At 28.2% G+C, this 26,900-nt stretch overlaps 1 protein-coding gene across 2 annotated transcripts in view; it reads left to right on the top strand.

The window, feature by feature from the left end:
• Positions 1–23,526, top strand: part of LOC136079814 (uncharacterized) — a 38,323-nt gene extending 14,797 nt beyond the window's left edge. Inside the window, exons 2-13 of one of the 2 annotated variants that reach the window (XM_065796381.1) lie at positions 7,231–7,298; positions 7,619–7,840; positions 8,395–8,542; positions 8,639–8,682; positions 13,841–13,964; positions 14,078–14,182; positions 20,904–21,143; positions 21,249–21,791; positions 21,977–22,041; positions 22,174–22,224; positions 22,595–22,705; positions 23,331–23,526. In XM_065796381.1, coding sequence (XP_065652453.1) covers positions 20,906–21,143; positions 21,249–21,791; positions 21,977–22,041; positions 22,174–22,224; positions 22,595–22,612 — 915 coding nt within the window. In that variant the 5' untranslated portion in view covers positions 7,231–7,298; positions 7,619–7,840; positions 8,395–8,542; ... (2 more) ...; positions 14,078–14,182; positions 20,904–20,905 and the 3' untranslated portion in view covers positions 22,613–22,705; positions 23,331–23,526. Of the gene's footprint in view, positions 1–7,230; positions 7,299–7,618; positions 7,841–8,394; positions 8,543–8,638; positions 11,419–13,840; positions 13,965–14,077; positions 14,183–20,903; positions 21,144–21,248; positions 21,792–21,976; positions 22,042–22,173; positions 22,225–22,594; positions 22,706–23,330 lie in introns of those variants that run through there. The other variant, XR_010638243.1, reaches the window with a different exon arrangement.
• Positions 23,527–26,900: the final 3,374 nt, after the last annotated feature.

The following is a 26,900-nucleotide window of genomic DNA, read 5'->3' on the forward strand; positions in this document are numbered from 1 at the left end:
TGTATTTCTGAAAAAGTTGTGCCTAACTCGCTGATAAAAACACAAGTTCATATAACATCCAATATTATTTTATTACATTGTTTTTTTTTCACCTTCTAAACCTCATCTACATTCACCTGATATACAAAATTCTACAGACTCTGGAAATTATTGCCTGAGAGTTGTAAACAAACAGCATTATTAAGTCAACAGATACCCTTATTATCAACAACGACTTTATCCCAGTATAGTGAACGTGAACCTTCAAAGACTTTTGAAGATTCTGATCTGCCACATATAAATATTGTTGATAAAATTAATTTGAACTATTTTATAAAGCCTTGTGGAAAACAAAATATTCAAAGATGGTGTGGATAAAATGAAAAATATCTTTCATTTTATCCACACCATCTAGAAAAAGAAAATGACGGCACCCAATTACCGTTTAACACTTCCAAACCAAATTGTGTAGCAATTCCAGGGTCAAAGAAAAAAATTAAAAGATATTGGTTAGGTTTTTGTTACAAACATAATTATTTTTTTGTTCTATATGTTTAGTTTATTCTTCTAAAAAGTCGATTTTTACAGGGTTTGGAAGAATGGGTCCATGTGTATGAACGCATAAAAGATCACAAAGAGTGACAAAATCAGAGAAAATATTTTATAAGGGATAGTTGTGAACAAAGTGTAGACGGATTATTTAATAAAGTCCAGAGGAGTCAAAGAGAACATGAAGTAACCAAGAGTGGAAAAGTAGCTAAATTTATAATTGAAATATTTAAAGTAATCGGAAAACAAGGATTGCCGATAACAAGATTTAGGTATGAGGTAGCTGATAACTTAAATAATACAGCAGTTAACCAAGCAGACTTTTTAGAATTGTTTTATTAATAGCCAAGTAAATTATTGATTTAAATGATGAAAATATTAAGACAGAAATAAAAAGTGAAAAACGAGCAAAAAGTAGGAAAAAGGTAGAGGAAATGTGTTTACTTTTTTAAGTCCTACAACTGTAACAAACTACTTGTGTATAATTATTAAAAATATCTGAAGAAGTAACTTCAGCTGCTATTTATTCAATCACTATGAATGCAAGTTTGGATGTATCTACCCATGATCAATGCGTGTTTGTTTTACGGTATATTAGTGACAGAACTGAAGGCATTAGGTCTATAGTTGAAGTTCTGGAACAAGTTGTAGCTTTAAAAAACGTGATTTCATCTTCAGATCAGGGTTTACTTCATTTATTATAATTAACTTTTAAATCTATAAACATTAGCTTAGATAATTATGTAGCAGAAGCTTTTGATTGGTGCTGCCAATATGATTTGTGCTGCCGATATGATGGCCAATGTAAAGGAGTTCAAGCAAAACTCAAGGAAGTGCTCCCAAGATATATTCATACATGGTGCTCATGCGTTAAACCCAGTCTTACAACAAACTGCTTCTTGTTTAGTTACAGTTATTTCTTTTTTTGGACTTGTTCGAAAATTTTGTTTTTTGTTCAAAAATCTTATAAAAGACTCAATGTTTATGAAAATCAGAACAATCCTAGTTGTCCATCACATTTGATAAACACTGGTAAAACTCGATGACGGTCAAAAAATGATGCGGTTATTAAGATATTTGGTCGTATCGATACGTGGAATGAAAGAACCAAGAATGATGATAGAATGCAATTTGTATATGTGCAAGCTGTATGTACACTTTATGAAATTTCTGTTACTTATGATTTTTAAACACCAAAAGAAAAACAGCTCAAAATTTACTAGGTTAACCCGTTATGAAGCAGTATTAACAGCAATGGTGTTTTTGCAAAAATTTAAGCTTACTACTGTATAACCTGATTACCTACAAACATCTGGTCTAGATTATATTCAAGCATTGAGAAAAATTGAAAGAAAAATAATGTCTTTAAAAGTAAACAAAAGAGAATTTTTACCAATCTGTTTAGGAGCAAAAATATTTATTGAATTTGTATCGAGCGTAATTTAGGAAGATGAGTCAGACATTGATAGAGAATTAACGCTTCCTGTAAAAAGAAGAAAAATTAATCTAAAACCTTAAGGGAAAAACTCAAGTACTAACTAAAATAAACGAGATGGAGATACTTCCGAAAATTGTATAGAATCAAAACATTTAACGTAGTTATGGATAATATTGTTGCTTAGAATGTAGTTCCTCCACATTCTAAGCAAGCAACAATATTATCCTTAACTACGTTATGGATATTATTTTAATGGCAGCAAAGTGCCTTATTCCGATCTTAAACTACTTGATCCAAAAGGGTTTTAAGAAATTGTGAAAATTGGAATTAATTCTAAACCTATTCATAAAATTTGTGAATTTTTACCTCATATCGATAAACAAAAATTAGGAGAACAATAATTATCGTTTATGAAATTCTGGCATCAAATATCCAAAATTGATATTAGAGAGGTATACGATGTATATCAAAACCAAAGCAATTTTTAAATACTCTCAGGAAAATGATAATAATAAGTTTACAAGAAAAAAAAATGTAACTCATGTTTATTATGCGTAACAAATGTTATTACGAATTCAATAGGTTTGCTTTAGAGTATAATGATTACTTGAAGTGTACAGTTTTTTTTATAAATTCCTCTGACTCAAGTAACGTGTGAACGATTGTTTTTGAAACTTAAAATTATAAAAACGCGTTTAAGAAGTTGTTTAACACAGGGGAATTTGAAATCAATAATTCTGATAAACTGTGAAAGGAAATTGTTGGCGGATCAAGTCATCGACTTAATGTGTGAAAAAAGTACCGAAATGTTCAAAGTTTAGTTTTAAAACATTTTGTTGAACTATTTTAACTATTTGTATATTATTTCTTTTGAATTGAACTTTTTTTAATAACTTATTATTCTTATTTTATAGTTATACTACGCAATCAAGATCACTTAAATAAAAACAACTATGTTAACATTATTGTGTATTTATTGATTGTTATAGAACTTAAATTAAAATGTAGATTTGGTTTATTATTTAGTTTTATGTTATTTGTATATTATCTTCTTAGTGTAAGAAATGGGTAGAAAACCTATCATTATAAACAGGAGTGTAGAGTCGTATAGAAAAGTACAAAATTATTGAAAAACAAAGCAAATTTATTGAAAAATATTACGCGATTGTTTAAAAATTATTTTTGCTAAATTTATGAAAAGTTCTTAAAAGGTTTATATGTATATACAATTAATTGAATATTTTGTAAATGCATTATATTTATATACAGTTTCCCGGTAGGAAAAATGGACCCAGTACTCGCCCTGTATATATAAATATGTCTGTAAACATATATATTTATTAGGATGGTCCTTAAAACAATATTTTTAAAAAATGTCTGCTCTCACCCTCTAATTTTTAGTGGTGCCCTAAGACTCTTGAAAGTCAGACGGGTCCCTATAATTATCAAAAACATAGCTCTTCAAAACTATATCATATTGGGTCGTAAAAGAAGCGAAATTATATAAAAATTTAAAAAATATAATCATTATTTTATTAAAAAACACCGCTGAAAAAATTATGATTAAAAAAGCTTTTTAAATTAAGAAATAATTTGTTAAATTATTTATTAATTTAACAAATAAAGAAAACACGTCGTTTTCTGTTCACTAAAATCTAAAATAATAATTTTTATTACACTTTTTTACTCAAACTTTTACACTTCTTTTGCAAGCTCCTTTTTTTTGCAATGGCATTACGATAGTGTTTAAAAGTATTACTAATGCAGTGATGACTTGGCATAACAAAAATTTACATTGAGGTTTGACTAAGTAAACCTAAAAGAAGGTGCAATTTTAGAGCTGCATTTACGCGATTTATCTGTTGACACTTTTGTCGTTTTATTTCGTATATAAATATAAAGAGTTATATTTCTAGTTTTGAATGTTGGGCAAATTTGTCTGTAACATCAACTTAAAAGGTTAGTTATTAAAAAAATCTTTTAAACTCAAAGACAACATACCACAGATGGTTTGTTGATGTTTTATTTTGATATTTTGGAAAGTAAAACTGATATAGTTTGTGGAACTTGCTCAAGTTATAGTGATTAAGTGATTATAAAGAATAGCATTTAAAAAAATAAGAGATGGGCGAATATACATTCTATCAGTTGTCCGACATGTAAATGGTGTAAATGTACTTTTAGATCCAAAGAAGTTGCTGCATAATAGAAACCTGTGCAAAAGGATATGAAGTAAACTTGAGATCTACAATGGCATTCAGAAAAATTCAAAAGGCAAAGAAAATTTTTCGATGATAATGAGCTCAATTCACTATTGGTTGGGGGCAGTTTAGGACAGTGATAGTTTTGGACAATGTGAAATATTGAAAAAAATACAAACTCGTCAACCGAACTAAATTTATAAGTCTGTTGGAAATATTTTCACACATTAGCGTCTCATGATTTTTTCACAAAGGCAATTAAAAAGCCTTTCTACATTACATTTTCAGTGAAAGGGATATGTTCTGCGGTGTAAATAAAAAATTCAACGATAAAACATAAATTCGTCGCAAAGTTTGTGTGGAATGTTTCCTGAGATCAGGGTTGAGGTAGCATTGGACAGTTTTCATAGGGGACGGTAGGACAAGTTGCACGCCTCATAACAAACTTATCTTCAAATAAAATTAGACAAAGTTTAAAAAAGATGCACATATATAAAAAGAAATGTAAAACATTTATAAACAAAGAAAGTTTAAAATTTCCATTAAAAAATGTTTTTGATAAAACAATGAAAGAAAAAAAAGCTGCAGGCGTATTTGGGTTCTTTAAAAAAACGTTAGCCTACTGAATAAAAACGCTCAGAAATAATAGAACAGCAACAAGCGATAACTTTGGTAACATATATTCTGTAAATCGAATATTTATTAATTCAGTGGAAGCTATGTTAGAAAGTTACATGTTGAAATAATCAAAATTAAACTATGGCTTAACTTATTACTAAGAAAGAGTTTTAGCATAGGAATATAGTAATGCTTCGAAAAAATGTCCAGAACTATGGAGCCAAAATAAAATAGGAGGTATTAAATGGATAAATGAAATTATGATAAAACACATAAAGCTTTCTTTTCTCGCAAACCAAAAAATACAAGCTTATTGAGAGCAACAAATTGTAACCGTTAAAAAAAGAGTACTTTGTAAGTCTAAATTTTTGCCAAAATGCAAATCTCATGACTGTTGCGCAGGCACCAAATGTCATGCGTAGGTATAAGCAAGTAAGTCAAAATGTCTCGGCTGAAAAAGGACAACTTGTAACTATGCGTGCTATTATAAATGCAATTGGAAACTCAATACCAACAGTTTTTATTTTTCTGAGAAACAAGACTTCACAAACGTATGGTTACAGGAGGACCTAACGGTTGTGTTAGATTTGCAAACAATCACAGTAGTATATGGATAACAGGAGCACTTTCTGTACGATTTCTCGAACATTTATAGTTACATTCAAAATGCAATAAAGAAAAAAGATTTTATTATTACTAGATAACCACGTAACCCATTGTACAATTAATGCAATCAATATTTGCGTAGAAAATGGAATTTTTTCATTTACTTTTCCACCCCATTGAACGTATTGGCTTCAATCTCCTAATTTCAGTAATGGGTCCTTTTAAAGAGAAAATTTCTGAATCTCAAAATGACAGGATGTTAAATCATACAGGAAAAACTATACTCATTCACGATTATAGCTCATAATATAATAGCATATATTAGCTCGTTTCAACCAAATACTTTTACGTAAGGGTCGAAAAAATGGGGTGTATTTCTTTAATCAAATAATGCATATACAAGTGAAGATTTATGCTGTTCAGAGGTAATAATAGCAGATAAAATGGCATCTCTTTTTAATCTAGCAAAAGTGTCAATAGTAAACAAAGCTGCGTAGATTTTAAAATTTTAAGTGTTAGTGATCAGACTGTAGTAATTACTTTTTTTAAGGTTCTATGCTGAACAACGAGTCACTTAATTTATGTAAAAACAAAACTGATGAGCTTTCACAAATTTTGATTAAAATTTTATAGTTTTCTGTACTAGTTGTATCTCCTGAGATGATTACACAATACCCAAAAGCACCTCCTAGAAAGAAAACATCATGAAACAGAATGTAAAGAATGGTCACGAATTTTAACAAACACAATAGAAAGACCATCAAAAACAGAATCTTTAACTTACTGAAAATAGAAGGTAATCGCAAGATCGCTGCACGATCGTTGACTGTTTTCAATCGACAATACGGCTAAGGCACGATTACTTCTATTAGAATTTATTTGTTTATTTATCATTTATTTATTATTATCAGTCTGTAGACTGATTTTCTCTATCTTCTTTATTTATACTTTTTTTTCTTTCTCTCAAACTCTTCACATTAGAGTCTGAACCTAATTTTCGTTTGGCGTATCTTCCATACATGTTAAAACAAAAAATCTAAAATAAAACTTTTGTTAAGCAAATAAGAAATATTATAAAACTAGTTTAAATTACATTACATATATAAATTACTTTATTTTATATAAGATTAAAGATTAAAATGATTTATATTATTTATCTAACTTATTAACTATAGATAAAAAAATAAATACTTGCATCTATAGCCTCATAAAAGTAACAAAAAATTATAAAAAAAGTCATTAATTCAAATACAAACGCTAGAAGTTTATCAACTTACAAAACAAAGCAACTCAAAGTTTATCAACTTGTAAAACAGCAAATTGTAAATTGTCATTTGAAGCAAGCTCATAAAGTCATTAAAAGCAATGCTACTTACTCCCTAGAGGCTTCAAGATGTGATTTTCGACACGCAAACTTTAATAATTTATTTTTAAAAACAAATTATAATGGTTAAATTATAATTAAGTGTTTTTGTTTGTTATTTATAAAAAAATATATACTTTAACAACTAATTTGAATTTTACACTCAAAAAAATTGCGTATTTTAACGAAAAATACTCAAAAAATATGAGTTGTGTATTGAGTATTCTACTCAATAAAAATGCGTACTATGAGTTGCATATTGAGTATTAAACTCAATATAGGCCTGCACGAGGCATTGCACACGATAAGTTTTTTGTATTTCTTGGAATAACATTGAATTTTTTTATTATTATTGTCATAAATGATTTAAATATTGGATATACTTAAATAAATAGGATATATTTTTTAACATGTTCTTAAAGTTACTAAACTTTAATGTTTTAATGTTTTGTTTAATAAAACATTCTGTTTTGTAGGTGTTGTATTGATTTTTGACAGGCTGTTAATTTTATACAAGCTAAAGATGGCCTTATTTTAAATATAAGTAAGTTGTTTTTTATTTTTGTTTGTTTAAAATAGCGTTTATAAGAATCTAAGTATTTAGTAAAGTGTTATTGTCTGGTAGTGATTCAAATTAAATTTTTCTAATATGATTGGATTATTCTATTTTATGAGATATTTTACTAATGGTTTGATTGCTCTAAATAGGATTTAATTTTTAATTTTATTACCTCTAATTTTTTGATATTTACTTTAGCCAATTAAGATGTAACTATCTCAGCAAGATTAGGATTTGGTTTTATAATATAGAATGATAATAAAATAACATTTAGCTATTTCAATTGTTAATTTTTTTTATTTTAGGTTATTCTTTCGAAGCGTTAGTACGCTATTGAGATGTTAATTAGAACCCCTATTCGATAGTAACAAATAGGGTGTGGGCCCAGAACAAGAGAAAAGATTTCCCCTCATTAAAGGGAAAGAGATTACTTATGCCAAAAGGGAGTGGAATTAAAGTAAGCAGGAAAAAATACTCAACTACACAAAGACTACACGAGCACACTTAACTACTACAAAAACACGAAGGTGTAGTTAAATATTTTTAGTTTAATATTTTGTTAACTTATTTTTTAATATTAAGTCATGTTTACAAAAATTTTTTTTGAAAAAATGTAAAATCTGTTAAAACACAGAACACCGTCAAAATTTTAGTCAGCAGAACATGCAAAATATTAAAATATTTTTCTGCTGTAACGGTGTGACGATTCTCCATGTCAGAGTAATATTTTATTGTCAATTTAGATAATATGAATACTTTAAACAACAGCTAATAATTTTTATAATAATCAAGATTAATCACTGATTTAAGGGGAATCTAATAAGTACTTACAACAATTTAGTGAAAGAACTTAAAAAATACTTTTTCACTGCGTATGTTCATAATCAATATGTACTTATCTGTTTATCGATGTGCTGTTATCTGTTAATTTATTTAAATAAAAAGATCTTATTTTAAATAAAAAGAAATATTTTTTTTGTTTTTGTTGTTTGTTTTAACTTTTATTATTTCATGATGGTAGAGTTATTTTTTATGTTTAACTGAAAATATTTTAAATTTAATTGTTATTTTATTTCTTTAGTTGTACTTTGGTGCTCTACCAACGATCATAAATTTACTTCACCCTCTGTTAGAATACGATTTTAACTTAGTAAACTTTAATTATTTAAACTTTACTATGTTAATGATTAGCCAATTGTTTAAAAAGACATTCGTTTGTCGCAATCGAGGTGAGAATAATTTTTTTGTGGTAAAATTAAAAAATTTATCTCACTAATAGCTTTTATGGTTTTGTTATTTTGTGTAATAAATGCCTTTCCTTTCAGATTTTGATTATTTTTAACAGCTCTGGAAAAATCATCAGCAACAGGTAAATTGGTTTATGGTGTTAAAATGTTTTTACTTCTTTTATCATATGATAGTTTTTTATTTTTTTACTTTAGATATATCTTACAATGGTTTTTTAGCATATTGCAGAAAAATAGAGGGCCCACATCTCATAAGCTGTGGGCTTAATTTTAAAGCAAAAGCTTCCCACCCACGCCTCGCCCTTTTTTTTCTTTTTCTCCTAATATATGTGGATCTTGTAAAAAGTAAAGTATAAGAGGGAAAGTGGTGGGAAAAAAATATGCTGCATCTATAGTTAGTATTATTGTAGTTGATTAATCTACCAATTGATCATGCAAATTTAGTTGAATATTTTTTTTGTAAATATATACTTCGCTTTAAATATTTTGTTATGTTATTATGTATAAATGTATTGATTTCCAGTTAATACATGTGGTGTATATTTCCCTTTTTGCATTCGATTACTTTTATTCGATTAATTAGATGAGGTGTTTGTTCGATATAGACAAACAATCGAAAACTATTGAAAGTTGTTATATTTTGTTAGTTTGTCAATAAATATATGAATAAAAACATCTTTAATTTTACAAAGCTGTTAGGCATGTTTTTGAAACTACAATCCGTAATGGTTTGTATTTTATCTACGTGAACCAAAGTCTAAGTAAATGTCTAACATGTAAACTACAAGTTATTTAAATTTTTAAAAACTATATCAAATGTTACAGACAAACTTTTGCTTTAAAATTTCATTGCGGCAATATCTCCTTATTTTTGATTTATAGCATTTTTATTTTTTTAAGTTTTATAAAGAAATAATAAATCTTTTGTTATTTAAACAGTGTTAAAAGACGATATTATAGCATGCCAAAGTGGTTGAAGAGCGTCACTTGGGTTCAAATCTTTTACTTTACACACTTTTTTTTTCTTCCAATTTTCTAGATTAGAAACTACAAATTTTTTAAAGGCTTATAGATATTACATGCTTAACATATGTAAAGATATTATATACTATAACAAACGAAAGGGAGAGAGTTTTTTAAAAAGCTTTTTAAAACTTCTAAAAAGCATGTTATGAGAGAGATGCTTAAGTTATGAATGTGCTTAGTAATTAGTTAAGACTGCGCATTAAAGAGACAACTTTCTTTCTTATAGAAATTTTTTTTACATGCAAACTTTAATTTTCTTTTATATTAACGGGGCAAGAGTCCTAATAAGCTGCAAATGGTCTGATAAAAAATTAATGGAAACTTATTAAAGAAAAAAACGATAAGCTCCGTCTCCGTTTGTTTTTTTTTTCCTAGAATTTATAAAGTATTGAATATTATTCGTTAACTCAAAACAAAGATTTGCGTATTTTGCTCTTTTTTAGAAATTTTCGAAATAGAGCCAAATTATTAAATTTGGTGTGGAATAGACTTATGATGATCAGTATTATACAGGTCATGTAAGTCTGTTATTTCACATATTTAAATAGTCTCATGTTTTTTAAAACTTTTTTACCGACGGTAATTAATTTAAAAATCACAAGCAGGTGTTCTAAATATTATTTAGACTGGTACTAATATTCAATGTGTTAATAAATAGCGATTCACGCAACGTCTACCAAAACGTTTTAAGTTTTTTAAAATTGATTATTAACGAAACTATTATTTTCATAGCTATAAAAAGTTAACAAAACAGTTTAGTTTTTCAATATGTATATAGTATTTACAGCTTACTAAAAAACATTGAAGTACGGAATTGTTGTAGAAAAGTTCGGAATGGAATAGATGTCCCAAGACCCGTATTTTACGGGTCATGAAAGCTAATATTTATATTATTCACCTGCTATAACGTTTTATATTAGAGTAGTGTGTATAGCTGGAAAAATAATATATTAACTAAAAGTCTAAAAGTAAACATACAAAAGTGAGCATTATTATGTTAGACTTTTAAGAACGTAGGTCTTGGTCTTGTAAAAACTTTCAATGTCTTGGTCTTGGGTTAACTTTTTTGATGTTTTGGTCTTGAAATCTTAACTCTTGGTTTTGGTTTTGAGCCTAAATGTCTTGCTTTTGGCCTTTATTGTCTTGTACTACATCTCTGACACATATAAAAAAAAATTCAAAACAAAGGAGAATTATTTTTTTTCAACGTTAGTTTATCAACGTTAAATCAACGTTAGATTCAAACGTTAAATCAACGTTCAATCGACGCAAAACACGTTACAAGAACATTGAATTTACGTTGAAACAACGTTTAGAACGACAGTTTTTTTCAACATTTATTTATCAACGTACGATCCAAACGTTAAAATAACCTTCAATTGACACAAGTGTGACATAATATATTAATATATTTTGCTTAAATACGTTGTTTCAACCTAAATTCAACATTGTTATAACGTTTGATCACCATTAAAATTTATTATACATGTCCTGTAGTTGCTGTACAACTCTATTGGGCTATTAATGTATATAACGCGTATTAAATACCCTCATAGTCTATTATAGTTAGACTATTTTTAACTAAGTTTAGTTAGACATGTATTAGTAAAAATAAGATAATATTTGTTTATGAAATATATATATTTAAATATTACATATACTTACATATATTTGAATTAAATCTACACAAATTTCTTTTCTTTACCGCTACCTTTTCGAAATGGAGCGTATTTTAGGAAGTCAGACAATATTCCATTAATCAAAGTTTCTGTCGTATTTAATAGTAGCAGCTGTTAAAAAAAAAAAATAATATAAAGTAAAAATTAAAAAAGAAAGATTTGAAATAATGTAATGAATGGAAAAGTTTCATATAACTTATAAAGATATCCTTTAACAACTCCATATAAGTTAGTGTTCTTAAAACATATTTTTTCACCTTTGCCTTTTATATTCATTGAGGCCATAAAATTGTTTGAAAATATTCTAAATTTTTCAAAGATAATATAACTGTGAAATGATTATAAATAAATAATAATTTTTCAAATAATTTAAATTGAATTCATTATAATATAACTTTTTCTATAATTATTAAACAAATATTTTTTGTAAAAAGTAATGAATGATATAAGAGCTATCAACTAATTACCTCAGCATAATTTTATGTATTCTATCTGTTAAAGATGTTCCACCAAATAATTGTAATTGATTTACCTACAAAAACATAAAGTAAATCAAACATTATGGTTTTGGTCAAATATGATATCAAAACACTGACTATTCAGATCTCCAAGCCAAATTTTAAAAAAGTGATCCAGGATTTTTTTAGAACAAGTTCAAAATTCCAAGAATTTTCTAGGACATATTCTTTCCTATGAAATTCCAGAATTTTTAAAATGTTTTCAAGGACCGTTGTCCATCTTAATAATGTTTTTTTAACTAAAGGGTAATGTTCAATAACTAAATAACTATTTAATAAAATACTTATTATAACTCGCCCACGATGAGCGGACTTTTTCGTCATTTAATGCTTTATCCACTTCACTTAACTCCATTTCTGTTGAAATAAACCTTATGTGGCCTATAAATTCACTATTAGAATCAGTCACTCTGTTTTGATTTCGCATCTATATCTTATATCGGTAAGTAGATACAACACTCTCTTTTAAAACTCTACAAATTTTATTAAGTTATACAAAATAATTAGCATAGTAAGGAAATTCCTCAAGTTTTAAAACTTTAAAATCTTATAAGAAATTTACATTTCTGCAAAATAAATAAATTTAAATAAAAATTTACTAATAAATATAAAATATCATACTGCCTTCAGACATTGGAATCTTATCAACGTTATCTAATTTCTGTTGTTTATTTCAATTTTTCTTAACTTCATCATGTGCTAAATTGTTTTTAAGTATTTCTTTATATAAATTGAACTTAAAAAACATATTTAAAAAAGCTCTTTGTTAACACTTTGTATCACAATCAGTTGTATATTACACTTTATATTATAATTGTATCTTTTTTTTTTGATAACACAATGTTATTTTAAATTATTTAAATAAATTGCATGAGAAAATAACTTATATCTAGAACAAATAAAGAAGTTATAAGAACAAATATAAAGAACAAATAAAAGGCAAAACTTTTGGCAAGGTGAGTTTAGGTTCTTTCCATACACGTCAACTTTTGGCTCTAAAATTATACATTAAAAGTAAAATTAGGTTACCAAACTATTAATATATATATTTCATAAATACAATGACATGATAACATTTCATTGTATTTATGAAGGATACGAAATCATATATACAATATGATGTAATACAAATTTATAATCATGAAATCATATATACAATGTATATATACAGGGCCGTCCTTAGGAAAGGAGAAGGGCCTAGGGTGTCTAACCCTCCAATCATTTTTCGTTTAATTTAGTCAGCAAATTTGATGTTTTCAAAATTACTTCGTTTAAGTCGGCAAGATTTAACATTTTCTAAAAACTAATGAACAAACTTATCATTAATAAATATTATTTTATAAGTTAATTAACTAAAAATTAGGAAGCATTTGAAAAAGATGCTTCAATGTCCGCCTATTGCAAACAAATCAATGCAGGGTTCTTGACATATTTTGTTTGTTGAATAATTGACGCTTGTGTTTATAAATAATTCTGTTTGATAATCTTAGTTTTTTGATTATAGGCAATTTATAGTGTCATTTATAGTATTAATCGCAGTAACATGTTAAGTGACGAATATAAAAAATTTCTAATAAAAAAAAAGGAAATTAAAATTAGAATGTCTAAAATGAGGCAAAGAATTTGACAACGACTATAAAAAAAACTTTCAAAAAAATTTAAATTGATAAAAAAATATTTACAAAACGTTTTGGTGCTGCGGAAAAGAAAAGAAAAGTAAGTACAGTGGTCGCAATTATTTGTAAATAAAACACTTGCACTTCGAACAAATATTTAAATTGTTGTTGTTTATTATCATTTTTAAGGTATATTTATCAAGTGATAGTACATCAAAAAGCATTATTGAAGAGCATGTAGAGAGAACCTCATGTGACATTGCTATTGATTCAAAACTATGTTCGATTATCTCACATAACTGTTGGATATGTGAGATAATCGAACAAGACACTTATTATTTAAAAAATTTATTCTAAGTATTATTTAGTGTTCATTATAGAATAAACTTACTTATTTTTAAGTGTTTTTTTAATGATTTTTAAAGGTATCTGAATTGTTAGGTGACAGTACATCAAAATGCATTATTGAAGAGCAAGTAGAGAGAACCTCGAGTGACATTCCTACTGAATCAAAACTATATGTTGGAATGTGACTTAATCAAAAAAGCCTCCTAAAATTTTAAAAGTATTTCTAGATTAATTTATTTAGTGCTATTTATAGTATAATATACCTTAACTTTAAGTGTTGTTTATCGTTATTTTTGAGGATCTAAATTTTTTAACAATTTTTATATTAAGGTATCTGAATTGTCATGTGACAGTGTGTTAAAATGTATTGTGGAAGAGCTGGTAGAGAGGTCTTTAAATAACATTCCTATTAAATTAAAATCATTTGTTGAATATGTGAGTTAGTTTTATAATTTTATAATTAATTTTTTAATTTTTTAAATTTGCATTATTTGTTATCGCATAGAATAATTTAAATAATTATTTAATGCAATTCATTAGTTATGAGGTACATTTAGATAGATACTGAGTCAACTGAAGTCGCAAATATTGCTATTGGATCTGAAGAATTTTTATGGTTGTCATGTGCTGGTCAATTTGAAGACATAACCTCTAGTTTAGTTGAATACAGATTAATATTGAAAAAAATGAGAACAGATTCTAGTCCTAATCCTATAGTGTTTCTTTTAGAAAGTCGGCAAATTCTTAATAACATTTATTCAAAGTGAAAACTAATTTTAAAAGCATCCAGTATTTTTAAAAATAACGTTTCTAAGCATTTTAAAGAGATAATAGACCACGAATCTTGTATTCTATTGAATATGATCCAGGTATAAGAGATGTAATTAAGAGATTTTCTCAAAGACAGTATCTTTTAGCATTAGGTCCATACCAGCCAAAACTAATGAATTGTTCAAATAATAGTAAGATAGATAAATCAAAACAACAATGTTTTAATTCTTCTTGGTATAACAAGTATCCAAAAATAGAGTATATGGAAGTCAATCAGTCAGTATTATCAAAACAGTTTATCAAAGTGAGTTTTATAAAAGTGTTTTATCGAAGAACATCAATACAAGATGTGAAATACAACAAGTGTTTCATAACATCAATACAGTCCACATCTAACCAAGACATTGTGTTCCACAGAGCATAATTGTATCATCACAAGGTAAATGTAACACGATAAGCCTTGAGAAGCGTGATTATTTATTTTTATTATTTTTATGATTTCATGTGCAAAAATTGCTCCCGACAGACTTGGATTGGAACTAAGAAAGAAAATTAATGGCGATTACGTAAGTGGAATGTCACCAAAAAAGTATTTGTGATAAATATCGCGTGAAAAAATGGACCGTATCAAGACTATGTTCCAAATATCGTTCTACGGGAAATTTGGCAGCAGATAACAAAGGTGGAAAACCGCGTTCCACCACTTCTAGAGAGGATTCTATGATCGTCAGATCTGTCAAGAAGGATCCCTGGATATCATCAGTCGAGAAAAAAAAGCAAATAGAGCTGTCTGTATCGGACCGAACAATCAGACGACGTGCTGTTGAAGCCGGATTGTTTTCTCGGCGCCCTGCAAAGAAACCGCTAATTTCACTAAAAAACCAGAAAAAAAGACTCCTGTTTGCTACATCTCATATTGACTGGAATGTGCAGAAATGGCGAACTGTCCTGTTCAGTGATGAATCGAAGTTCAACATCATTGGGAGCGATGGCATTTGCCGTGTACGTCGACTGGCCGGAAAACGCCTCGATTTACGTTACTGCCATAAGACCGTGAAAGATGGTGGAGGCAATGTAATGGTCTGGGGGTGTTTTTCTGCTAACGGTCTAGGTCCAATACATCGAAACGATAGAATAATGGACCGTTTCATGTATAAAAATATCCTGAAAGATGTTATGTTACCTCATGCTGAATGGAATATGCCAATAAAATGGGTTTTTCAGCAAGACAACGATCCAAAACACACTGCAAAATTAGCCAAGCAGTGGTTTCAAGACAACCACCTATCGTTGATGGATTGGCCGCCTCATTCTCCGGAATATTTCAATAATTTTTTAGTAACAGAAAATAGAATTCTTTAAAATCTTTGTTTCAAGTTAATGAATAATGTTTAATAGATTATAACTTCTTATTGTAATATTCTTCTGGAAAAAATTAAGAAATAGAGTAACTACAGATTCTGTGTATTGCTTTACTTGTTCTTTATTTCCTAAAGGAGCAGGAGGAGAGTTTTCAAGTAAAGGTACATTGATTGAGAAGCACCAAATCGAAACTGATCATCCAAAAACCGCCACATTCAGAACGTTCGTGCAATCTACAAAAGAATTATTTTACATCGGCAAATGTTAATGTGACTTGAAGGCAGCATTATGCTCATGTGGAATAGTTCCAGATCATTTGAAAGAGATCATACAAGATCAGTCTAATGTCAGAAGATTGACGATACCGGACTTCGAAGAGCCAACACCAACGTCAACAGTAATATCAACAAGTATTGAAGAGAGCCATTTAAAATATGAACCAAGTACTGATACAGATGAGCCAAGTTCAAGTCCACAAGATGTTCCGCCGGTGATACAAGGATCGCATACTCTTAGATACGATGCTTTGAACTTCGCTGCGATGTGTGATCAATTTGGTGTGTCTGATAGAATAGCAGCAGCACTCGCAACATCTCTTATGCAAGACATAAACGTAAAAGATGAACATGGCAATCCTATCCTCATGGATAAAAATAAAGTGCGTCGAGAAAAAGCCAAATGCAGACAAGAATTGCTCTTAAACAGTACCATGCATCCAATTTGATAGCATTTTCATTCGACAGCCGAAAAAATGATGCTTTAACAATGAAAAAAATCGATGAGAAGTTCCATGAAAGGATCGGGAAAGAACCACATCTAGTTGTTTTGAAGGAACCAAATTCTCAATTGATAGGCTACACAAAAGTCGAAAATGAAGATGCTGAATACAAATTGATGACATTGAATGCATTCTACTTCGAAAATGAAATTGCTCTTGATGCATTATTCGGCATATGCTGTGATGGTGAGCCAACAAATATTGGCGTAAGAAATGGGATTTTGCGTCGATTTGAATTGCATTTAAATAAACCGCTGCATTGGTTTGTGTGTCTTCTGCACTTCAACGAGCTGCCATTTCGTCATTTGTTTGACACTTTGGAAAGAGCATCGACCACTGGATCACGAACAATAACCGGAACGTTGGGCAACCAAATTGAAAGGTGTGAAAATCTTCCGGTATGTATCATTTGTCATTTTTCTCATCGATTTTTGCCATTATTAAATGCTAAAGTTGCATTTAATTCATCTAATATCTTTTTTTTCAGCTTGTACATGAATTCGAGATAATCGTCTAGAGAACATGCCACCTGATTTAGATCCATTTGAATTATCCACAGATTTAAAGTACTTATACAAAATGGCCAAATCAATTTCAAATGGTGTTGTTCCTGCGGATTCGTCTCACATTAAACCAATAGCACATTCACGTTGGCTCACCAAGGCGATTAGATTGTTGCAGTTGTATGTGTCAACGGAAAATCCATCAAGGAATTTGAAAATTCTGACAACATACATAATGAAAGTGTATGTGCCGATGCACTTCAACATCAAGTACTATAATTTGGTAGTCTTCGGTAGTGTATTATTTTGCAAATTCATTCGTGGGACACAATATTTGGATACAAATCTACACGGAGTTGTGAATAATGTCATTAAAGAAAATTCATATTACGCACATTCCGAAAATATTTTGTTAGCGATGTTATTTCATGATAAAAAAGAGACACGAAACATCGCAATCAAGAAAATTTTACAATACTGAAGAAATCTGTTCGACCCGGCACATCTTAGAGTTTATCAAAAACCTTTGGTAAACTTCAATTGTAAAAATTATACGAATATTATTGATTTAAATAAAGATGTCTTATTCGAACCATCGTTTACGCATAGCATTACGTATGATCATTTGGAACAATATTTAGAATACCATGATCCACCATTGCCTGATCCAAGAATTCCGGTACACATACAGGCAACGGAAAGACATGTTCAATTGCTGGCTAGTGTTTCTAAGCGTGTTTTAAAAAAAAGTCGACACAGTGTTATGGCAATTACATCAGAAAGCCGTGCAAAATACCCCAGATTTGAAAGCAAGAAAGACTTTCAAAAATAACTTACTTCGCTTTTCTTGCACTAAATTTTTTTTTTTTTAGTTTTTACAAATGTTCTTATTTTTTAGGTTGAATTTCTCTTGAAAAAAATAAAATAAAAATCAATTTTACCAAAAAACTTGTAATTTTTCTCGAAAAATAGACAAAAAATAGTTAAAATATGCATGAAACGCCCTCTAACGATGGTCATAGGTAAAAATAAAGATCAGAAATGAATTTCTTGACCCCAAAAACCCCCCATATACACATAAAAAAGATAATATAACGATGAATAAAAAATCGAATTTTGAATCAAAATGATGTTATAGGGAAAAAATAATTTTTTGACAAGTGGGAGACTCGATAATCGAGATAGACCTATGGTTCCTTCACCAAAGTTGCAAATATATATATAATGAATATATATTTATACATATTATATATGTATATATATATATATTTTTTCTATATATATATATATATATATATATATATATATATATATATATGTATATATATATATATATATATATGTATATATATATATATATATATATATATATATATATATATATATATATATATATATATATATATATATATATATATATATAATATATATATATATTTATGCGTGCCGTTTTTAAGTCGATGCTTTGATTATGATAAAGCTGATAAAGGCGACATTTAATTAAAGGCGACAAAGTTGCGTCGACTTTATTATTAAAGGTTTATTTTCATTAATTTTTCTTTTCACAACTTAGCGCCAAAAGGCTTCTTTTAATAAACTTAGTTACCGCGTTTCCAAAATAGGTCTTTTGGCTTTAAATGTATAAATATTTGGAAAAAACGAAAGAAATAAAGTTTCGGTGCATATATTTATCAACGTGAGAAATGAAGGGCTCAGTGGAAAAAGTACTTAAGTGTATTTTGAGAGTTTTGAGAAAAAGTAGGTCAAAGTTTTTAAATTGAAGCTGAAATACCTTTTATTCATTTTACTCAACTGTAACATTTTTTTTTATATCCAGCACACACTGCTACATATCTAAACCAAGTTTTATACTTGTTTTGTAAAAAAATAATGATTTTGTGATAAATAAGATGTTTTGCACTTAGGTACTTTTTTCCCTAAATTTTTATTTTCAACCTAATTTTTAAATTTACCAGCAATGTTTTGCACCAATAAATGTTTTTGTCAATCTATAATAATCCCCTTCTCACACCTTGTTTATTTATAATTCAAGCAGCTGTTAGTATGATGTTTAATTAATTTCACAGTTCATCAGTGATCATCTGCCTATTAGTGTAGGTTACATAAGATGGAACAATCTACTGATACTTGTTATAGTTGCTATTTGAATAATACCTATTGGAAAATCATTTTATTAAAAGACTGCCTTTAAGGTAAACATCTAATGGCAAATAATAATATTCTTTAACAATAAACACACTTTTTTGACAAGACTCTGTTAATGATTATGTCAAAATGTTTATTTCCATTCAAATTTTAAACAAAAAAGTATAAACACAAAGTGAATTTACACTATTGGTCAACAAAAATAGTAAAACAAATGTGATGTGATAATTATTTACAATCTTGATGGTAACACTATTTACCATAATAATTATATATACAAATTTAAATTAAATTGCAGATGATAATACGCTGTATGCCTGTGATTACAGCTTAGAAAAAGTTATTTTTCGATTGCAAAAAGAAGCAACTAATACTATTGCCTTGTTTAAGTTTAACTCGATGGTTGCCAACCCTGATAAATTCCAATTACTTTTAGTTGGTTAGAAAAACACAAAAAAACAATACCTAAAAATAGGTAATATAACTGTTTTTGCCTCTGATAGGGTGAAACTACTTGGTGTTACAATTGATAAGAATCTAAATTTTGGAGAACACATTAAATACTTATGCAGTAAAGCTAATGGTAAATGTTTTGCTCTTTCACGCATAAGAAGTTTTTTAACCCGTAATAAAGCTACATTGTTGTTTAACGCCTTCATAATGTCAAACTGTCCCCTAATATGGATGTTTTATTCTAAATACTATGACAACCTTATAAATAAAATTCATAAAAAAGCTCTTTGTATTGTCCAGAAAAGGTTTGACTTATCTCTTGATGAATTGTTAAGTTTTGATAATAGTCCGAGGATCCACTTAAGAAATTTGCGCTTTCTTATGATAGAAGATTTTGAATCAATTATTTGTCTAAATCCACAATTTATGAAGGATTTATTTAATACAAAAAACCTTCTTTTTAAACTTCGTTGTAGCAAAAAAATGATTCTACCTTCAAATGGCTCCAAATATAAGGATACATGTTGTACTATATTTAGAGCCATCTCGTTATGGAACACTCTAGATAACAACTCTAGATAACCATGTCCTCTAAAAGTTCTGAGGTGTTCAAAAAACATATTAAAAATTGGTATGCAAAAAATTGTTATTGTAAAATCTGTCGTTTTTAATTACTATTTTTATTTATACTGACATTATAATACAAAATTTACTCATTTTTCTGTAATGAAACGGTTGTACTTTGAATTTGAATACTTTTAATGTTATTTTTAACGATTTTCATGTGAATGTGGATTGTCTATAATTGTTAAATGTGTTGATTTTAATTAGTTTATTCTTGTTAAAACTATTGAAACCATCAACAAAAAAAAAAGTTTTTAAATTAAATTAAATGAAACAACTTATAAGAACCTTCATGATATGTTTACTCGAGAAAACTTCAACGTATTAAGAATAGCAATAGATCAATTCACTACTGTAGACAGTTCAACCATAAAAGCTGTATTAAAACAAAATTTGTTTTACTTACTTAAGCGTTCTGCAAAAGTTTTAAAAGCTGTGTTTTTCACTCAAAGTAAAGATAATCTATCCCAAGAAATCGATAAGTTTGTTTCTATTTTAGAAATGTGGGAAGATTTTATTTTCGGAGACACAACATATCAGCTAAATAAAAATAAAAACATAAAATTAAGGAAACCTTCTGAATTACCAGATGATGATGATATATTTGTATTCAGAAGCCATATTTTAAAAAGAATGAAGGAACTTACAGCTGAATTTTTTGAATTTTTTGATACATCTAGTTATGTAAAACTTAGGGACTGCGCATGTGCAAGATTAACAATGTTGAATGGAAGGAGAGGTATGGCTCGAAATTATTTTTATTATATACATCTTTTTAGTTTAATATTTATATATGTATATATATAATTTGTGTAAATTTCCTAAATTGTATTTTTTTTTACAGGTGGAGAGCCTGCTAGATTGCTAATCAATGAGTTTAATCAAGCTGTCAATGATTCTTGGATTGATAAACAGCGACTCTCTAATTTGGATGATTTAGAACAATCATTAGTAGATCACCTTAAAATAACCTATATGTGCGGTAAAGGGAACAACCATTTAGTACCTATAATTATTCCTCCAGATACTATGCCTTCATTAAAAAAGTTAGCTGATCCGATTGTTTGCAAAGAAGTTGACATTTTACAAAGTAACGCTTTCTTGTTTGCAATTACAAAACAATCAGAAGGATACACTTCAGGATGGCATTCTGTTCATAATATAATTAGTGTTCTTAGTTTAAAAAAGCCTGAAAATATTAAAGCAACTTCCAATCGCCATAGAGTTAGCACACTTTTTTCAAACCTAGATTTACCAAAAAAAGATAGGGAATTGTTTTATAAACATATGGGACATTCTGCTGCAATAAATGAAGGCACTTATCAAGTACCTCCAGCTTTAATGGAAATTACAAAAGTTGGAAAACATCTCCTTGACTTTGATTGTTGTATGTTGATAGTTTAAATTAAATTTCTTATAAATTATGATAAAATTTTATATGAAAAACACTTTAAACTTTTTAATTATAAGTTTTGAGTTATAAGTTTTATCTATGCAAAATTAATTTTAAATTTAACAACTTTAAAACTAAGTTGCTATACTGTTATATCTATTATTTATTGTTATTTTTAGCAAAATCAGCTCGTAATGAAACACATCCTGCGTGTAAAAACAATAAAAATCCAAAATCTCAATTAGTAAGTTTATTGATATTTCATTTGATTATATTGTATTTTAATCAGTTTACTTACTCATAGTTTAAGACAACTTTTACATAGTTTGATATAAATGGTTATTGAAAATGATAATTTACTTTTTTTGAATTTTAGCAAGTGCAACATCACGTACGAAAGACATGGCAAAAAATGTTGTTTTTGAAAGTTAGTTGCTTAGATTCTTTTAAGATTAAGTATTTACTGAACGAACTTTTAATTTACCTAATATTTTTTTAATTCATCTGATGTATTTAAAGTGTCTATTGTAAACTGCTTAAGTAAACCTACAAAAATCTTTTTTTACTATTTTTACTTCTACACACAAACTTGAAAATTTCTTTAAATACTGAAGCAAACTAGAAAAGTAAGTTTTTTTTCAAGTTATTATAAGGAATTCACATTATAACATTTTAAAGTGGTAGTCTACCATTGATAGTCCTAAACCACCACTTCTATTTAACGAGCTATTACATTAATGTAAACAATATCCGTATGTTAATCGAATTTTTTTTATCTTTTTTTTTAATTTCTTTAGTCGAAACTTATCCGTTAAGAAAAAAACGAAATCTTGATTATTCAGATGCTTTTGATATTGAATCTAATGAGATTATTACAGAACCTAATGACGAACAAGAATATAATTCAGGTATGTAAATTCCACGATGTAAAAGGTTTTTTTAATGAACTTCATCTGTTTTTGGTTTAAAGTTGTTTATGGAAAAAAATTTCTAGTTCTTTACTTTATATTGTCTACTCTGTTCTCTTGTCTTGATAAAGATTATTATACTAAAACACAAACATTTTATCCCAATAAATATTTAGTTGTCAGGCCCTATTATTCATGGACTCCAAAAATGAAAAAAATTTTGCTCGAGAGATTCTCTAAAGAAATTAATAGTGACACAATGCCTTGTAAGTTCACTAAATTACATATTACGTTATTAATTTTCAGCTAACGAACTATTAAGATCCGAAATATTATTCGCATAAATAAAGGAGTTCTCAGTCCTTTTTCACCATTTTTTTTTAAATCGACAATTTGAATTTGAAAGCAATTCTTTTGTTTTTTAACCTGTAAGATAGTCCAATCTTCTGGGTAACAAAGTTACAATGTTATCTAGTTTTATCTACTTTTATTTCTCACAAATATTTAAATATTGTGTAGAGTTTCTCCATATGCTTACGAGTCTGGATAAAACTTGGTTTTTGATTTATTATTTCGCGTATTTAACTAAAATATGTTTCTTTATTTTAAAGTGCTTGTTGTTTAGATAAAAAATCTCTTTGTGAATTTATTGCTGTCAGTGGAATCGATTTACCGTATAAAACCGTAAGAACCAAACTTACGAATGAACGCATTAAAATCAGAAAGTGTATAGAGCGAAACTTGTTGGAAATAAACTTAAACTCTTAAAGTTGATTTTTGTTTTTTTAGTTTATTGTAATTATTAGGACCAAATTATATATTAAGTCAGTCATTTTGTCTCCACTTGAACGCCCTGCATTTTCGGCAATATTCAATACTAAAATACGTGGATTATAAGAATAATAACTCTATTATTATACAAAAGGCAATTTATACAAATTACACTCTTTCAAAATGGTTGTGAAAGTTTTTACATGTTTGCTAACCTAAGAGTTTTTATAAAACTACATGGGTCTAAGCATTGCAGGGTTAAAAACAAGTACCCAACTTCCTGTTCAATCAAACTCTGTTCCCACTTCGAGCTGCCCGGTGGGAAATTGACTGGCGAATAGCTGGCTATAATCGTAACAATAAAGACAGCAATCTGGCCACGAGGATCACTAGCAAGTTAGCGAAAATATGTCTATATTTTTAAAGATAAAGACAGCATTTTGGCTACGAGTATAGCTACCTTAAAAGTAAAGACCCACTAACTATTGTATTATTGTCATAATTATAATTGACTTAACACAAAAAATCGAATTTTTCAAGATATTAAAAAAAATCGTTTTAATACAAGCTAGTCACTCGCAAGCTCATTTCCCACCCGGTAAACAGTTATTTATAATAATTTTTATCATAAATAACTTTATGATAATTTTAAGTTTAAAAAACCACTTCTAAACTCATCTCGAATGCGTTTTTGTTATTGCAGTTTAGTAAATAACTTTAAGTTAAAGAATAATAATCTATGATAAAGTTCATATTTGAAAAAAGTTTTCATTTCGTACATATTTTAAATCTAAAAAAGTCACGACCTGGTTACTATTTACCATAGTATAAAAAAATTCTTATGTTATGTAAAAAAAATAATAAAAAGTAAAAAAAAAATATTTTCATTAAAGGCGACATTTATTACGGAGATATACGCTTTGTCGACATTATAAGCATTCTAGTGATAACTCCTAAAAAATTTGATGCTTTTAAATTAAAGACGACAGTTGTAATTCAATGCGAAAATTTACAAAGAAAACATGGTTTAATGTTTGATATAGACTGCTAAACTGCAAGTATAATGCATAAATTACCCAAATTATACAATTTAATTGAAAAAAAAAAAGTCGACTTAAAGTAGCATTTTAAACACTGTCGACTTTATCTGGTATCTAGCAGTACATATATATATATATATATATATATATATATATATATATATATATATATATATATATATATATATATATATATATATATATATATATATATATATTGACAAAAAAAAGTATATAATTAGTATATCCTTGTTTGTACGGCAGATAAGCTGCTTTAAAATCATGCAAATCCAAAGATTTTTCATATTTTGGTCTTCTTAGAGGCGTTTGTTTAAAAGTACAATGCTACATTAAAAATTTTTGAAGAGCAAGGGACTTTAAATAGATTGCTCATGTCAGCCTTGCTGAGAAAATCACAAAAAAATATGCACTTCGTTTTTCTTTAAGGAAAATATAACTGCCTTCTAAGTAAAAGCAGCTATCACGTTCACGTCATGAAATAACAAGCGAATGGTCTCTTGAGGTCTGTGAGAACTTGCTAAACTTTTCTATTTCAGTGAGCTTCTAAACGACCTGACATATAGGGTTGATAGCGTTTTTTACTATCTTTTTAACTGATCTAAAATAATTTTTTAAAAGAAAATGCAGAAACATTGTCAAGGGAGCAATCAAAAATATATAACATCTTCGTGAAGATGCAGCAAACCATGTACGAAATTCGCGAAATTCAGTAGTTTTCCACTTGTCAAGGTCATTTAAAGAGCGCGGTTGCCTTACAAATTCACTTGGAAACTTTTCTTTTAACAATAACAATCTATTTAAAATAGTATTTAATTGCACTTGTGACAATCTATACTTCCTGGAGCCTTTTCTTTAAAAATTGAGAATACGCCTTACCACTCTAAGACATACCAAATTCATGTAGTCTAAGGAAAATCCTTGAACACATATTACATTGAATAAAATTAAAGACGATTTAGTAATTTGATGAGCCTTATTTAAACTTTTCATCTGTTCGCAAATCTTGTACAATATGATTTTCATAAGTCACCCTTCCATTCCAAGCTCCTTTAACTGTACATCTTTCACAAGCATTATATCCATTATGATTTACTGCACCTTTGATAAATGCTCTTGCTGGTGCATCACAAATAAGTGCCCTAATAACAACATTATACTTCTCTTGTCTAAAATATTTGCTATCTAACTGAAGTTGTTTGTATTCGTTTAAAAAATCAAGCATAAATTCGTAAATATTAGATAGCTTTTCCCTAGTATAATCCAACAATAAAAGACCTAGAATTTACATTTCTACACAAAATAGACCAGAGGTTCTTGATGTAGACCTAAACGAAGGTAAGCCATCAATAAGTATTGTATCGTCTCTAAAAGTTAAACAATCTTTGCTTGATGCAGAAACTGCTTTTAATAACCCAGTTTCAAGACCAAAGTAATAATATTAACCACCACACTTGCTTTCGACAACAACTGATTTTAGAGTCTAAAGCAACTTTCTTTTATCTTTCGGCAGACGATGCCCTTCTACCAACAGTATTGATAACAACTCGTTTATACATTTTCGTAAACAACCGTGCTTTACTGTCCATTTCGCCAGTTAGTCGTCGAGAGAAATATCGTTTTGTTCAATTTCTTCTGAGAAAAATACGTTATCGTCATCACTTTCAGAGAGATAATCATACAAAAAATCTTCACTTTCAAAAGAGTTTTTTGAAATTTTTTCTTCTTCTACATGACTGATGTTTTGAGTAACTTTTGGTTGGTAATTTTTTTTCTCCAACTTTTTCTCTTCACTACTAGAAGATGATTCTGCCAAAGCTGGAACATGAGAGTGGCATTTTCGCCAGTTTCTTTAATAAACCATTTAACTTTTTTAGTTTATGAACAAGTAGGAAGTTGAATACTGACTAAGACTTGTGAAATCAAATAATGCGTTTTTAAGCATAACCGATTTCGTGTCATACTAAAAGATTATTTAACTTACTTTTTGGCTTTTACTTACTTTATTTTAAATACCAACTCAACGCATAGTTATTTTATAATTGAGTTTTTTTGTCAACGTTGAAATAACGTTGAAAAAACGTTTACTCAACAATGTTTAAATAGTAACGTTATTTTAAAGTTGCGATTTAATTAACCAACGTTGAAAGAACGCTTCAACTAAATATCAACGTAGAATTAACGTAATAATGCCGGCTGGGGCATCTTCTATAATAGGAGGATAGCCCGAAAAGTTTTTTTTCTTCAATAAGATTCAGATCTTCAACAGCTTATTAAGACTAATTACATGAGCACATTATTAACATAAGTATCTCAATCATGACATACGTGCAACAAATTTCTCCCGGTGTTTTGATATTTAAGAA

Source organism: Hydra vulgaris, chromosome 04, assembly GCF_038396675.1.
Source record: "Hydra vulgaris chromosome 04, alternate assembly HydraT2T_AEP".
Lineage (NCBI taxonomy): Eukaryota > Metazoa > Cnidaria > Hydrozoa > Anthoathecata > Hydridae > Hydra > Hydra vulgaris.